Source organism: Saccopteryx leptura, chromosome 4 (assembly GCF_036850995.1).
Source record: "Saccopteryx leptura isolate mSacLep1 chromosome 4, mSacLep1_pri_phased_curated, whole genome shotgun sequence".
NCBI classification, from domain to species: Eukaryota; Metazoa; Chordata; class Mammalia; order Chiroptera; family Emballonuridae; genus Saccopteryx; species Saccopteryx leptura.
The window spans coordinates 222708671-222725382 of NC_089506.1; the positions used below are offsets into that span (position 1 = coordinate 222708671).

Here is a 16712-nt window from a genome sequence, read left to right on the forward strand (position 1 = left end):
CTGTCTGACTGCCTCCCCGTTTCCAACTTCGGAAAAATACACACATAAAAAATGAACATAATTAAAACAGATCGGTAGTGCCACATTAAAGATACATCAATGGAATGAAGAAAACAAAATATACTCAAATGCTTATTATCAGTTAAGATACATCACTGGTCTAGTCAGTGGGAAAGCAGTGTTTCATTCACGTCAGTGGGAAAAGACTGGCTTTCAGAAGAACGGGAGAACAAGGGGTTAGCTATCCAGGAGAAAACATAACCCTTACTTGGCTCTGAACGAGGAAACAGCACAGCAGGCTGTGCCTGATGCACAGTGGCCCACCTAGGGGCTGGGGTCCCCAGGGAACGTGACGGCCACAGTGTGTCTAGGCGTCCGAGAGCCCCCTCTCTCTCCAGAGTGATGCCGACAGCCTTCTGACCCTCAGTGAGACCAGAGGGAGGTGAGCCTGTCTTCCTTGCTCATGCCGTATCCACGCCTAAACCACAGACGCACTTACAGGAGCAGCTCAGTGTTTGCGAGTAAACCATCCCACCCGCTCAGGAAGGCGGGGTTTTCAGGTGCGTCCTAAACTTGAGGACCTAAAGGAACCTGGAGGTCGTGGAGATAGGCTCACAGACTGGATGAGAAGAAAGCCGCACCACGCAGCACCTCCGGTGACATAACTCATGAGGACAGTTACTGTTCCGCTTTTCTGAGTCTTTACGCGCGGGCTCAGGTGTGGGAAAAGGCAGAAACCGTTACGGGTCCCCACTGAGAGTCTCCTGGGGTGACAAGTGCAACGGGGTTGGAGCAGTTAGGTCCTCAGGGGTCTAGTCAGCTCAATCCTTATCCCTGGCAGAGGAGCAGCCAGGCCACCCGCTCTGTGAATTGGACAGGCAGAGAAACGGTGACATAAGAATCCTGGCGGCTAGGCGCAACAACAAAATCTTTCCTTTTTTTGTTGGGTCAAAGGACGAGTCCATTTGGTACCATTTCCAGAGCAAGGTAAGGGAGTATCTCCTTGAAAACCAGGGGTACTCAAGTCAGGTAAGCAAGCAAAGCTAAGAACCCAGATGGAGCACCCAATCTGAGAACCATTACGAGAAACTTTAGATGGAGAGGAGAGAGAGGGGGAGGGAGAGAGAGAGAGAACAACACTGCCTTTTACCCCCCCCCCCCGCCCAGAAAAGCAGAAGTGGAACAAGGTGTGAAGGCAGAAGCAACTGCAAAGGTAAGAGCAGAAAGACCTAACTCTCACTCACATCACCCAGGATGACCCAGGATGACTCTGAGTGTAGAAACGACAATTCAGGAACCCCAAGCAGGGTTCTGAAAGTGTTCTGTTCGAGTGAAACTGGCTAGGTCACTTATTTCTGTGAGCTTCAGTTTCCGTGCCTGCAAATATGATGAACTAACGTTGCTTCAGGTCATCGTGCTGTTGAATAATGTAACACATAAAAGAACACATGACTGGTAACCTTGCCCCTGAGCTGTAAATGGCAATGCTGGTACAGGTATTAATGGTGGGTGGTCTTATTTGTAGACCTATGAAGGATAAGTGGTTGTGCCAGCCAAGTTTCAAGAGCCAGAGAAAGGATGGATTCTTGGCATGGAGGTGAAATGACTCAGGGGTTTTCTGACGGATTCTAAGCCAGACTGCGTCACACTGAAGGAGGTAGCAAAGCCGGGGACCGTGCCTGGAGCAGCGCCCCAGCTGCTGTCCTGAAGGGGGGACTAGCAGCCCTCACAAAGGATGGCTGTCTTCCTTCCCACCGCGGGTGGGCTGGTGAGCTGTGGGCAGAAGAGGCTGGCAGGGGAGCACCAGCGGGGCTGTGCGCTGGCGAAGGACGCCCTGTGCCTCTCTCTGGACCCGAGACTTCTCTGCTCATGCTGTTTGCTCCCCACACTTCCACCACCGTCCCTGCGCCAGCCAGCCCAGTCCTGGGTCCCCCTGGTGAGCTGTGGGCAGAAGAGGCTGGCAGGGGAGCGCCAGCGGGGCTGTGCGCTGGTGAAGGACGCCCTGTGCCTCTCTCTGGACCCGAGACTTCTCTGCTCATGCTGTTTGCTCCCCACACTTCCACCACCGTCCCTGCGCCAGCCAGCCCAGTCCCAGGTCCCCCTGGTGAGCTGTGGGCAGAAGAGGCTGGCAGGGGAGCGCCAGCGGGGCTGTGCGCTGGTGAAGGACGCCCTGTGCCTCTCTCTGGACCCGAGACTTCTCTGCTCATGCTGTTTGCTCCTCACACTTCCACCACCAGCGGGGCTGTGCGCTGGCAAAGGAAGCCCGGTGCCTCTCTCTGGACCCGAGACTTCTCTGCACATGCTGTTTGCTCCCCACACTTCCACCACCGTCCCTGTGCCAGCCAGCCCAGTCCCAGGTCCCCCTGGTGAGCTGTGGGCAGAAGAGGCTGGCAGGGGAGCACCAGCGGGGCTGTGCGCTGGCGAAGGACGCCCTGTGCCTCTCTCTGGACCCGAGACTTCTCTGCTCATGCTGTTTGCTCCCCACACTTCCACCACCGTCCCTGCACCAGCCAGCCCAGTCCCAGGTCCCCCTGGTGAGCTGTAATCGTGGTGGGGTTCTGGTTCTCCTTCAGAACCAGTCCTAGGGTTCCTGTGCAGTAACTACAAGTTTTCTCATGGGTGTAAGAGCCAAATTGACTCCAAGTTTCTCCTTTTTCCTCCAACAACTAAATTTATCATGCTATGGTTTTGTTTGAGAATTTGCAGTTCATCCATGATAGTGGCGACTGGCATGCCACTTTATAATGATCTACTTCATTTCTGAGTTCATTGCTAGCCAGTGAACTATTGGAGGGCTGAGCTGTTACCCCATTCACCTCTAAGTCACAGCATCTGCTGTACAGAAAGGAGATTTACCTCTTTTACTTCTGTTTGCCCCTCTTACTGCATGGCTTCACATCTTTCTCACCTTCAAATGTGCACATCAAGCACGCTGCCAAGGCCACTAGTGAGCATATTCATTACACTAAAAAATGCTGAACTATCCCCTTAAGATCAGAAACAAGGCAGGGGTGCCCCCTTTCACCACTCTTATTCAACATAGTTCTGGAAGTCCTGGCCACAGCAATCAGATAAGAAGAAGAAATAAAAGGCATCTAAATTGGAAAAAAAGAAGTAAAACTATCATTATTTGCTGATGATATGATACTGTATATAGAAAACCCTAAAGTCTCAGTCAAAAAAACTACTGGACCTGATAAATGAATTCAGCAACGTGGCAGGATATAAAATTAATAATCAGAAATCAGAGGCATTTTTATACACCAACAATGATCTGTCTGAAAGAGAAATTAAGAAAACAATCCCCTTCGCTATTGTAAAAAATAAGTAAATAAATAAAGAAAGTGCCTAGGAGTAAATTTAACCAAGGAAGTTAAAGACTTGTACCTGGAAAATTATAAAACATTGATAAAAGAAATCAGGGAAGATACAAACAAGTGGAAGCATAGACCATGCTCATGGTTAGGAAGAATAAACATCATTAAAATGTCTATATTACCCAAAGCAATTTATAAATTCAATGCAATACCAATTAAAATATCAATGACATACTTCAAAGATATAGAACACAGATTCCAAAAATTTATATGGAACCAAAAGAGAACACAAATAGCCTCAGAAATCTTGAAAAGGAAGAATAAAGTGGGAGGTATCTCACTTTCTGATATCAAGTCATACTACAAGGCCATTGTACCCAAAACAGCCTGGTACTGGCATAAGAACAAGCATATAGATCAATGAAACAGAACTGAGAACCCAGAAATAAACCCACAGCTCTATGGACAACTGATATTTGACAAAGGAGGTAAGAGCATACAATGGAGTAAAGACAGTCTCTTTAACAAATGATGTTGGGATAATTGGACAGCTACCTGCAAAAAAATGAAACTAAACCACCAACTTACACCATTCACAAAAATAAACTCAAAATAGATAAAAGATTTAAATGTAAGTCATGAAACCATAAGCATCTTAGAAGAAAACATAGCCAGTAAGCTCTCCGACATCTCTTACAGCAATATACTTGCTGATTTACCTCCACGTGCAAGGGAAATAAAGGACAGAATAAACAAATGGGACTTTATCAAACTGAAAAGCTTTTGCACAGCTAAAGACAATAAGAACAGAATAAAAAGACAAACTACACAATGGGAGAACATATTCGACAATACATCTGATAAGGGATTAATAACCAAAATTTATAAAGAACTTGTAAAACTCAACATCAGGAAGATAAACAATCCAATCAAAAAATGGGCAAAAGAAATGAATAGACACTTCTCCAAAGAGGACATAAACATGGCCAACAGGCATATGAAAAAATGCTCAACATCACTAATCATTAGAGAAATGCAAATTAAAACCACAATGAGATATCATCTCACACCAGTCAGAATGGCGCTCATCAACAAAACAACACAGAATAAGTGCTGGCAAGGATGTGGAGAAAAGGGAACCCTCCTGCACTGCTGGTGGGAATGCAGACTGGTGCAGCCACTGTGGAAAACAGTATGGAGATTCCTCAAAAAATTAAAAATGGAACTGCCTTTTGACCCAGCCATCCCACTTTTAGGAATATATATCCCAAGAACACCATAGAACTGTTCCAGAAGGAGAAATGCACCTCCATGTTTATGGCAGCATTGTTTACAATAGCCAAGATCTGGAAACAGCCCAAGTGTCTGTCAGTGGACGAGTGGATTAAAAAGCAGTGGTACATATACCCAATGGAATACTATGCGGCTGTGAAAAAGAAGAAAATAATTTTTGCAACAACATGGAGGGACCTGGAAACTATTATGTTAAGTGAAATAAGCCAAGCAGAGAAAGAAAAATATCATATGACCTCACTCATCTGAGGAATCCGATGAACAATATGAACTGAGGAGTGGAACAGAGACAGAGGCAGGATCCAAGGGTCCAGAGGGGACACGGACAGAGGGAAGGGGGATGATGGGGTGATAGGATGGGACGAGAGCAGAAAAGCAAATCCTGGAGGGAAGGGGGGAAGGGGGATGTACTGGGGAACACGGGGGAGGGGAGGATGTATTCATGGGTACACTAGAACCTATGTAAACACAATAAATTAAAATAAATTTCATGTTAAAAGAAAAAGATGTTGAACTATCCTTCCATGCTCACTGTTCCTGCCACTTTCTCAAAGTCTACAATCAGGTGTCTGAGTCAAAAGCACTTCTGCTTCGCAGACCGAGCCATCTCAGATTTGGGTTATGAAAGTGTGTGTGTGTGTGTGTGTGTGTGTGTGTGTGTGTGTCTGTGTGGGGTGAATAGTAACAGAAGCTTCCATTAGGTATTGAGTCTACCCTGTTTGCTCAAGTCCAGTGTACTGGAGGGTGCAGTGTTGGGAACGGGTGGGCAGTGACAGACAAGTGACAAGTGACAGGCTGCAGTCCTTCAGGCAGTCTGGGCCAGGGCAGAATGCTGAGAATGACATGGGAAGCCAACCCAAGAGAGACGTCTCAAAGGAAAGTGTGTTCTCCAACTGGGAGGACCTGAGCAAGAACATTCCCACAGTGGTTTCCGCAACACAGTCTCTGGCACGAGACACCAAAGTGGTTTCAAATTGCTTCACAAGTTTTATTTTAGGAGGCAGGTAGTTTTTAGGAATTTCTGGTTGGTGACAAGGGAAAGGAGCCTTTGGGCGGTTTCACTCACCAGCAGCAGGCAGCAGGTGACGGAGAAGCAGATGAGATCCCACAGCAGAGCGGAGAGCCAGTACGTCAGGGCGGAGACCCCACTCACAAACTGGACGTGCTTGGCCTTCGTGGTCCTCTCGGTCACCGTCTGGAAGCCGAAGCTACTGGCCATGACAGCCAGTGCAAAAGCCAAATTTAAGACGATCTGCAATCCGGCTGCAGGCCTATCAAAGAGGAAATAAAAAAAAAAATGAAATAAATGACAAAGTAGAAGTGGAGACGATGGCTCCAGGGGCCGTTTCCTGTATGGACGGCGAGGCCGCGAGGGGCTCCGTGAGCTCTGCCGCAGGAGGAGAGCTGTACCTACACGGTGTACGTGCTGTACAGAGGGAGCGGCTGCGGCGCGTTGGCGACCTGAATGGACGCGCGGGGTCCGGAAAGGGACGTGAAGAGAATGTTGTCCAACACGGACATGGACATCGCGGCCGCGTGGTACGCCTCGTTATTGAACAAAATCGTTAACACTGTTCTGTTTTTCTCCACCTCAATGGCAAGCGCAACAATGGAGAAGTAGATGTACTCTTTACTCTCCAATATGGACCTTGTTACATTACCTGGAAAAAAAAGAAGGAAATCGGTCAGCGAGTCAACGTGTGATACGTCCCCGATGACTTCTACTGGAGAGGACCGAACGTTTGGGGTTTTTTTTGCTGTTGTCTCTTCCTCGTCCGACTTTTCACAATGGCTGTTTAAAAATCTGTCTTCTGGCCCTGGCCGGTTGGCTCAGCAGTGGAGCGTCGGCCTGGCATGCGGGAGTCCCGGGTTCGATTCCCGGCCAGGGCACATAGGAGAAGCGCCCATCTGCTTCTCCACCCCTCCCCCTCTCCTTCCTCTCTGTCTCTCTCTTCCCTTCCCACAGCCAAGGCTCCATTGGAGCAAAGTTGGCCGGGGTGCTGAGGATGGCTCCATGGCCTCTGCCTCAGGCACTAGAATGGCTCTGGTTGCAACAGAGCAACGCCTCAGATGGGTGGAGCGTCGCCCCCTGGTGGGCATGCCAGGTGGATCCCGGTTGGGCGCATGCGGGAGTCTGTCTGGCTGCCTCCCTGTTTCCAGCTTCGGAAGGATGAAAAGGAAAAAAAAAAAAAAAAAAAAAAGAAAGAAAAAAAAAATCTGTCTTCTATCTCATCATCTCCCCTACCCTATCACATTATAGTCTACAACCTGAAAAAACAGCAAATCACTAAGAATTTCTGGCTCTATTCTTGTCTAAAATAACCTTTTTTTTACAAAATAGTTCCGGTTCTTCTAGAATATTCTAAGAAATTTGCATGTCCATATACATTTTACTATTGGCTTGCCTATTTCTGCAAAAAGTCTGATGAAATTTTGATAGGAATTGCATTAAATCTGTAGAGTCTGTTTAGGGAGAAATGCTACCCTAACAACAATTTTCCAATCTGTGTCCTGGAAGAATCTCCCCATCTATCTATAAACTTGGTCTCCTTCAGCAAGTTTCACAGTTTCAGTCTACAGGTCTTGCATTTCTTTTCTTAAATTTAAGTATTTTATTATATATATATATTTATTATTTTTAATTTTTTTACAGGGACAGAGAGTCAGATAGAGGGATAGATAGGGACAGACAGATAGGAACGTAGAGAGATGAGAAGCATCAATCATCAGTTTTTCCTTGCGACACCATAGTTGTTCATTGATTGCTTTCTCATATGTGCCTTGACCGCGGGCCTTTAGCAGACTGAGTAACCCCTTGCCTGAGCCAGTGACCTTGGGTCTATGCTAGTGAGCTTTTTGCTCAAGCCAGATGAGCCCGCACTCAAGCTGGCAACCCCGGGATCTTGAACCTGGGTCCTTTCACATCCCAGTCCAATGCTCTATCCACTGCACCACCGACTGCTCAGGCTATTTTATATTTTGATGCTATTGTGAGTTTTGGCACTTTGTGGGTTTTTCCATCTAGGAATGTGTCCATTTAAGTTGAATTAAAAAAAATTCCAGTCTGAAAACCTCTGTCTTGAAGAGTGTTCACTTCATTTACATTTTTTATTTTTAAATTTTATTTAGAAAATTAAATTTAATAGGGTGACATTGATCAATAAGAGCACAAAGGTTTCATTCAGGTAAACATTTCTGTGGCATCTGAGCTGTGGATTATCTTGTATACTCATCACCCAGAGTCAAATCATTTTCAGGCATCGTATATTTGTCCCTCTTTACACCCTTCCCCCCACCCTTCCTCCATGTCCCCTCCTCCTGGGAACCACTTCACTTTTGTCTATGTCTGTGAGTCTCAGTTTTACATCTCATCTACAGTGTGTCCGTAAAGTCATGGTGCACTTTTGACTGGTCATAGGAAAGCAACAAAATACGATAGAAATGTGAAATCTGCACCAAATAAAAGGAAAACCCTCCCAGTTTCTGTAGGATGATGTGGCAGCATGTGCGCATGCGCAGATGACGACGTCACACCGTGTATACAGCAGAGCAGCCCACGGCCATGCCAGTCGAGATGTGGATGGTACAGAGAAAAGTTCAGTGTGTTCTGTGGCTCGCTAAATTCGAATCCATGACCAAAGTGCAACATGAATATCGGTGCATTTATAATGAAGTGCCACCAAATAGGAATAACATTACTCGGTGGGATAAGCAGTTGAAGGGAACCAGCAGTTTGGTGGAGAAACCCCGTTCTGGTAGGCCATCAGTCAGTGACGAGTCTGTAGAGGCTATACGGGATAGCTACCTAATGAGCTCTAAAAAGTCTGTGCGTGAGCCCACATCGAACTGCACTGAATAGGTATGAAACTGGGAGAGTTTTCCTTTTATTTGGTGCAGATTTCACATTTCTATCATCTTTTGTTGCTTTCCTGTGACCGGTCAAAAGTGCACCATGACTTTATGGACACACTGTATATGTGAAATTATACACTTCTTAGCTTTTTCTGATTTACTTATTTCACTCAGAATAATGTCCTCAAGGTCCATTCATGTTGTCGTAAATGACACTATGTCATCATTTCTTGTGGCTGAGTAGTATTCCATTGTATCTATGTACCACATCTTCTTTATCCAGTCCTCTATCGAGGGACAGTTGGGTTGTTTCCATGTCTTGGCCACAGTGAATAATGCTGCGATGAACATGGGGGTGCATGAATCCTTGCATACCAATATTTCAAGATTTTTGGGTAGATACCTAATTGAGGGATTGCTGGGTCATATGGTAGTTCTATTCTTAATTTTTTGAGGAACCACCATACTGTCTTCCATAAGGGCTGTACCAGTTTACATTCCCACCAGCAGTGAATGAGGGTTCCTTTTTCTCCACAGCCTCTCCAGCACTTGTTATGACCTGTCTTGTTGATAACAGCCAATCTAACAGGTGTGAGGTGGTATCTCATTGTAGTTTTGATTGGCATTTCTCAAATAGCTAGTGAAGATGAGCATCTTTTTTATATATCTCTGTCTATTCATGTTTCTTCTTCAGATAGGGAGAACTATCTGATCAGGAACTCTGCCCATTTTCCAATTGGATTGTTTGTTACTGAGTTTTGTGAGTTCTTTATATATTTTGGATATTAACCCCTCATAGAAGTTGTTGTTTGAAAATATCATCTCCCATTTGGTTGGCTGCCTATTTGTTTTGTTCTTGGTTTCTTTTGCTGTGCAGAAGCTTTTCAGTTTGATCTAGTTCCATTAATTTATTTTTGCCTTTACTTCCCTTGCTTTTGGGTCGAATTCCTAAATTGTTCTCTGTGGCTGAGGTCAGTAAGTTTAGTACCTATGTCTATGTTTTTCTCTATATAAGTTATTGTTTCAGATCATCTATTTAGGTCTTTGATCCATAGTGAATTAATTTTTGTGCAAGGGGACGTGTTGTAGTCAAGTTTCGTTCTTTTGCATGTGGCTTTCCAATTTTTCCCAGCACCATTTATTGAAGAGGTTTTCTTTACTCCATTGTGTGTTTTTGGCTTCTTTGTTGAAGATTATTTGTCCATATATAATATATATGTGGCTCAATTCTGTTCCATCGGTCTGTATGTCTGTTTTTCTGCCTGTGCCATGCTGTTTTGATTCTCATGGCTCTGTAGTATAATTTGAAGTCAGTAGTGTGATACCTCTGGCTTCATTCTTTTTTCTCAGAATTGCTTTAGTTATTCAGGGTTTATTATGGTTCCTTACAGACCTGGTGATGTTTTGTTTTATTTCTTTAAAAACCAGGTAGAGAAAGAAAAATATCATATGACCTCACTCATTTGAGGAATCCAAGAACACTGTGAACTGAGGAATGGAATTAAACCTGAAGGGAAGGGGGGAGGGAGGTGTTAAGAGGGGGGGAAGGGAGATGTTAAAGGGAATACGGGGGAGAAGGGATGCATTTGGGGAGACAGTAGAATCTATGTAAACACAAAAATAAAAAAAATGACATTGAGATTTTAATGGAGATTGTATTAAATTTGTACACACACACACACACACACACACACACACACACACATTTTAAGTGAGAGGCAGGGAGGTAGAGAGACAGACTTCCTTGTGCGCCTGACCAAAGCCCCCTACAGGGCTAAATTTCACACCACACTAATTTGGCTCTTTACCTACCCTCTGAAAGGTGATAGAATTTGCTGAAAATAAAAAGAACCTATAGCCAAAACACCTCTACTAATTATTAACTTTTGTGGTCAGTTGTCTTGAAGTGTACATTTTTTTTTTGCCTCTAAGATACTGGTAATTAGTAGAAAAAGAAAGAAATGGGTAGCTAAAACACTCAAGTCCAGTCCCTCCTTTGCACGTGACACACACAGGTTTTCTGTACAGTAGCTGTCTCTTCTACGGGCCTTACCTGGTACTTGGCGAAGTTCTTGATTCTTAGGCTCTAGAAAAACCTTCAGGCTTCTTATGAGATTCGTAGCCAAATCAGATTTTCCTGAAACTGAGTAAGGCACAATTGTTCGACCATACTGACCCAAATCCATTGTTCTGATGGGCTCATTAGAATATAAGCTGTTCGTGGTTAAGAGGTATGTAGTAACAACCAAAATGATGGATGTCTGTAGCAATATCAACTTCCAGTTGCGCCAACTAAACAGGGCTTTCTTTATAAACATGGAACGGAACTGCTGGCAGTAAAGTGGAAACTAAGAAAGAGAAGAGAAACATAGTACAATTGTTGGCGACTCAAGTAGGATATTCGTATTGGGAGCCATCCATATAAACAAAATCTTGAGGATGCGGAATTGGCTGATTGGACTCAGTGTATTGTTCCATGACAAGAGCCTGTGGCTAGTTGACTAGAGGCCAAAGTTAAGGGCAACACTGACACAGTTTTCCAGATGACTCAGGAACAGCCCCAAGCAACTTGCTACGAAAGAGTTTGACGGGTGCTTGGGTTGTGCTAAATACAGTGGCACCTGAGATACGAGTTTAATTCATTCTGTAACTGAGCTCGTAAGTCAGTCAACTCATATATCAAACAAATTTCTCCCATTTAAAATAACTGAAATAGATTTAGTCTGTTATAGCCCAGTGAAACATCCCCAAACCATCCTAAATTATAAAAAAGACATGTTTTTAATCAAGAAACACACATGTATACTTTACCAATGCATAACAAAATATATGAAATAAAAGAAAAAAGTGTTGTTTAGTACTGTATTCTTACCTGAGAGACAGAGTGCGGCTAACGGAGGCGAATGGAGGAGGAGGAGGGAGGGAGGAAGGGATGCAGGCACTGTAGACACATAAACTAAAACTGCACTTTCTTAACAGTAAGCGTAAACTAAAACTGCATTTTATTTACTTAAAATGAAACCACAAAAACTTAATTGTGAAAAAATGCACTTTCTTAACTTTAAACTTAACCTAAGCTTAACATTACATATTTTTCATTTAATCATCACCTGTTTTTGCCTTTTTGGCTGCACTTTCGGCACTTTCACTTGCAGGACTTTTTTTTTTTTTTTTGTATTTTTCCGAAGTTGGAAACGGGGAGGCAGTCAGACCGACTCCCACATTTGCCCGACCAGGATCCACCCGGCATGCCCACCAGGGGGCAATGCTCTGCCCATCTTGGGGCGTCGCTCTGCCGCAATCAGAGCCATTCCAGCACCTGAGGCAGAAGCCACAGAGTCATCCTCAGCGCCTGGGCAAACTTTGCTCCAATAAAGCCTTGGCTGCGGGAGGGGAAGAGAGAGACAGAGAGGAAGGAGAGGGGTACTTCTCCTGTGTGCCCTGGTCGGGAATCGAACCCAGGACTCCTGCACGCCAGACCAACGCTCTACCACTGAGCCAAACAGCCAGGGCCGACACTTGCAGGACTTTTAAATAAAAATCTATTCAAAGAGGCTTGCTTTTGCTGCCTTTTAAAATGTTACGGAAATGTGACAAAAAAGTGTCATTAAAAAGTGCTGAAGCATGACCAGTTGAAACTTTTTCTGGGTGTTTTTTTTTTCAATGAAACTTGAAAGCTTCTCCCACATTGCCAGCATGTCTTTAATTTCACTTGTAGAAATCACTTCCTCCGACTCTGCCTCCTCCTCACTACTGATCTCTTGCAGAAGCTCTGCATGTTGCATCATCTGTAGCTCCTTCAACTCTTCAGTTGAAAGTTCCTCCTCATGTTCCTCGATGAGCTCATTTACGTCACCCTCATCTACCTCCAGACCCATCGACTTTCCGAGGGACACAATCTCCTCCAATGCTTCTACCTGGGTCTCAGTCTCTGGTTTCAATCCTTTGAAGTCCCTGTCTGCAACAACATCAGGCCGTAACTTTTTCCATGCCGAGTTCAAGGTTCTTCTTGTAACCTCTTGCCATGCCAAGTCAATAATATGTAAACATATCACGATGTTGTAGTTATCTTTCCAAAACTCTCAAAAGGTTAGATTTGTATTCTCAGTCACCTCAAAGCAGCAGCAGAACAAGTGCTTTGTGTAAAGCTTTTTAAAGTTGGAAATGACCTGCTGATCCATAGGTTGCAAGATTGAAGTTGTGTTGGGTGGGAGGTAGAGGACTTTTACGAATTTGAACTCATTCAGAATGTCATCTGCAAGACCAAGTGGGTGCGCTGGAGCATTTTCAAGGATTAGTAATGCTTTCATCAGGAGTTTATTTTCTTGAAGACATTTCTTCACTGCAGGACCAAAGACGAGATTTACCCATTCAATAAAAAACTGCCTCGTAACCCATGCCCTAGCACTGGAATGCCACATAACCTGAAGTTTTTCTTTCAGAATCTTGTGAGTCTTAAAGGCTCGAGGATTTTTGGAATGATACACTCACAGTGGCTTTACTTTATAGTCACTGCTAGAATTTGCACACAATGCAAGGGTCAGACGGTCCTTCATGGGTTTATGCCTTTCAGCTTCTTTTCCTCTGCGGTGATGAAAGTTGTCCGGGGCATTTTTTTCCAAAACAATTGTTTCGTCACAGCTGAACACTTGTTGGGGGATATAGCCTTCCTTTGCGATAAGCGCAGCAAAATGTGCGATGTACTCCTCAGCTGCCTTAACATCAGCACTCGCAGCTTCACCGTGCCTCACCACCGCGTGGATGCCAGATCTCTTCTTGAAATTTTCAAACCAGCCATGACTTGCCTTAAACATATCTTCTGCTGCCTCTTTTGAGGTTGATGGCTCTTTCTTCTTCAAGTCGCCGTAAATAATACGTGCCTTTTCACATATTACAGTCTCCGTCACTGTATCTCCTGCCAGCTCTTTCTCTTTCACCCACACCAGCAGAAGCTTCTCTATTTCTTCATGGATATTTGTCCTTAATTGGGACAGAATTGTAATTCCTTTCACTGGATTTTTGCTTTTGATGACATCCTTTTGTTTAAGGATGGTACAAATTGTAGATGGATTGTGGTCGTAAAGCCTTGCCAGTTCAATCACTCAGACACCACGCTCATGTTTTTCTATTATTTCTTGTTTTACTTCTATCAACATCATTCTCTTCTTCTTCTCACCACTGTCCTTTACACTCACTTTCTTCGGCCCCATGATAGCACACAGAAAAAGTTAGTAAAAAATGCAAAAATGATGCAAGAACGAGTACAGTGCACAAGATTCGACTTGATTCTGCAGGTAACACGTGAGAAAGAACAAGATGCTGGTGTTGTGCTGCCGATACTGGACCCGTGTGCCAATGCACCAACTAGCGGCAACTTCCTGAATCACAACTCGTATCTTGGAATTTCTCTCAGGTCTCGAACGAAAATATGAACCAAGTCGCAGCTCATATCTTAAAAAATTTGTATGTTGGTCTGCTCGTATCTAAAGGCACCACTGTAATAACCACAACACTGTATCATTAAAAATGACAAAGATATAATACAAATATATTCTTGAATGGGATCCAAGAAACAAGAAGATAGGATGAAAAGATTTATCTGTGTAAGGCGTTAAGGGAAACAATTAAAATCTGGTTTCTGATCTAACTACACGGAAAAATCTCATCCTAATTTTATTCACTAATATACTTGTCGTACTGATTAGAAAACCTAAATTACATTTCTCTTCTTATTAAAACCATAATCTTTTTATTTCTCCATTGAAAAGGAAATATTCCCGTGAAAACCATATGGAAATACTGTCTTTTGTTATGTTTTAATACCTCAACTATGACTGATAGTGGAAAAATGCCATAATCTGATCAACGAGTATCATCTGATCACAACTGTCCTAACTCTTGGGTCTTGTCTTAGATCTGAACAAAGGAAGAATTTATGAGAATATAAATGAGAACTTTTCAATGTGATTCTGCAAAACAACAATGGTGAGAAGAACAGCTGTCCTTCACCTAGAACCCACTTCTCCTAAGTCAGAAGATCACATCTGGCTGCATCTTCTATGGCTAAATTCCAAACATTTTTAAAGTTCAGATATTAAATAAAGTGTGTGTGTGTGTGTGTGTGTGTGTGTGTGTGTATGTGTATATCTCATAACCAAGACAAACGTACTATTTAAATTTTTAGTAAATAGGCTTACTCCAGTATTAAATTCCATGGTAGCAATTTCATTCAATCTGGAAAAAACTGGTGTATCATTGTTTCTGTCCATAATCATATTCTTCTTAGTGTCTTGTCTTATTTCTTGATCCTTCACCAAAGGTGTCTGGGTCGTCTGCTGATCCGTTTGGGAATGGTCCGGCTTATTGACCCTACATGCACATAGGTACACACACACAGTCACAAAACATTCCGTCTCGACTAGAGCGTCCACCAGTTCTATGTGGGGAATGTCAAACAAGGTTCCAAATGTGGAAGACTCCCTCATCTTTCTGACAGATTGTCAAGTGGATTGGTTTCAAGCAGCACGGTAACAGTGGTTCCCAACAAACCTATCAGGGGACGAATTGCAATTCATGGAAAAGTTTCAACAATTCAAAGGAATGGCTTTATCATGAGAAAAAAAATTATGATGTGATGTATGTTGCATTAAGCTGAACTTAATCGAGTTAAAGGACTTAACCTTTTAATCAAAGGTAATAACTCTATTTTGAGGGTTAAAATGTTCTTTATGGAATGATGGGGACATTGACTAGTAGGGTTTTTTTTTTAAGTTTATACATTTCCCACTACTGTCTATTTCTGAAATTGGGTCTTTGGGTGTAGATATTTGAGAAGAAATAAAAGATATACACAAGTAATTATAATCTGAGGAGAAAAATTCTAGGTATAATAACAGTATACTAAGAAACAGAAAAGGTTAATTATATCAAAGAGGTAAAGCACTTGGTGGAAAATACATTATTTAAAAAATGTATTTTTTTCTAAGCCACAGAATTATCAAAATCAAAATATAAATAAGTGAAGGAAAAAATTCCTATTACCTAGAGAGAATCCTGATGAGATCTTTTCTTCACACATGTACAAACAGGCACAAACATATACACATAAACATACACAAACATACATACACTCTCTTAAAAGTGGCATCCAAACTGTATTTAGTCTATCTTCATAATTACTGATATATTTGGGTTTATACCTAACATCTTGTTTGTTTTCTACTTATCTTAGTTTTATTATCTAGCTTTATTGAAGCATGATTGACAAATAAAAATTATATATCCATACTTATGGTATAGAATATAACATTTACATATGTGTATACATGGTGAAATGATTATCACAATAAAGTTAATTAACACATCCATCATCCCAAATAGTTACAGTTGTCTTTTTGGTAATAAAAATACTTGTGATCTACTTTCTTAGAAAATTTCAAACTTGCAATTATTACTCAATATAATTATCATGTTGTACTTGTGGAGACTTGTATGTCTCCAGAACTTGAAATCATCTTATATCTGAAAGTCTGTACCTTTTAACTAACATTTCCTGTTTCTATCTTCTACACCCTGGTAACCACAATTCTACTTTCTGATAGAATAAGTCTGACTTATTAAGAGTTCACATGTAAGTGAGATTATAAAGTATTCGTTTTTGGTGTCTGCCACATCTCACTTAGCATAATGGCCTTGCAGTCCATCCATGTTGGTGTGAATGGCAGGATTTGTACAAATAATGCAATTAAAACATGGGGAGGGGACCTGAGCAGACACTTCTCCCAAGAGGACATACAAGTGGCCAACAGGGATATGAAAAGATGCTCATCTTCACTAGCTATTAGAGAAATGCAAATAGAATGGCTCCGGCCGCAACAGAGCAACGCCCCAGATGGGCAGAGCATCGACCCCTGGTGGGCATGCCAGGTGGATCCCGGTCGGGCATGTGCGGGAGTCTCTCTGTCTCCCTGCTTCTCACTTCAGAAAAATACAAAAAAAAAAAAATCAAAACTACAATGAGGTACCACCTCACAGCTGTTAGATGGGCTATTATCAACATGACAGGTCATAACAAGTATTGGAGAGGCTGTGGAGAAAAAGAAGCTCCCATTCACTGCTGGTGAGAATGTAAACTGGTACAACCATTATGGAAGACAGTATGGTGGTTCCTCAAAAAACTAAGAATAGAATCATCAGATGACCCAGCAATCCCTCTACGGAATTATCTACCAAAAAAACTTAAAAATGTTA

General features: G+C 42.9%; 1 protein-coding gene across 1 annotated transcript in view; it reads right to left on the reverse strand.

Moving 5' to 3' along the window:
* Positions 1 to 16712, reverse strand: part of LOC136404362 (phospholipid-transporting ATPase ABCA3-like) — a 113917-nt gene that overhangs the window by 24178 nt on the left and 73027 nt on the right. Inside the window, 4 exon segments of the mRNA XM_066383679.1 lie at positions 5677 to 5881; positions 6025 to 6271; positions 10516 to 10810; positions 14660 to 14831. Of these exon segments, the coding sequence (XP_066239776.1) occupies positions 5677 to 5881; positions 6025 to 6271; positions 10516 to 10810; positions 14660 to 14831 (919 nt within the window).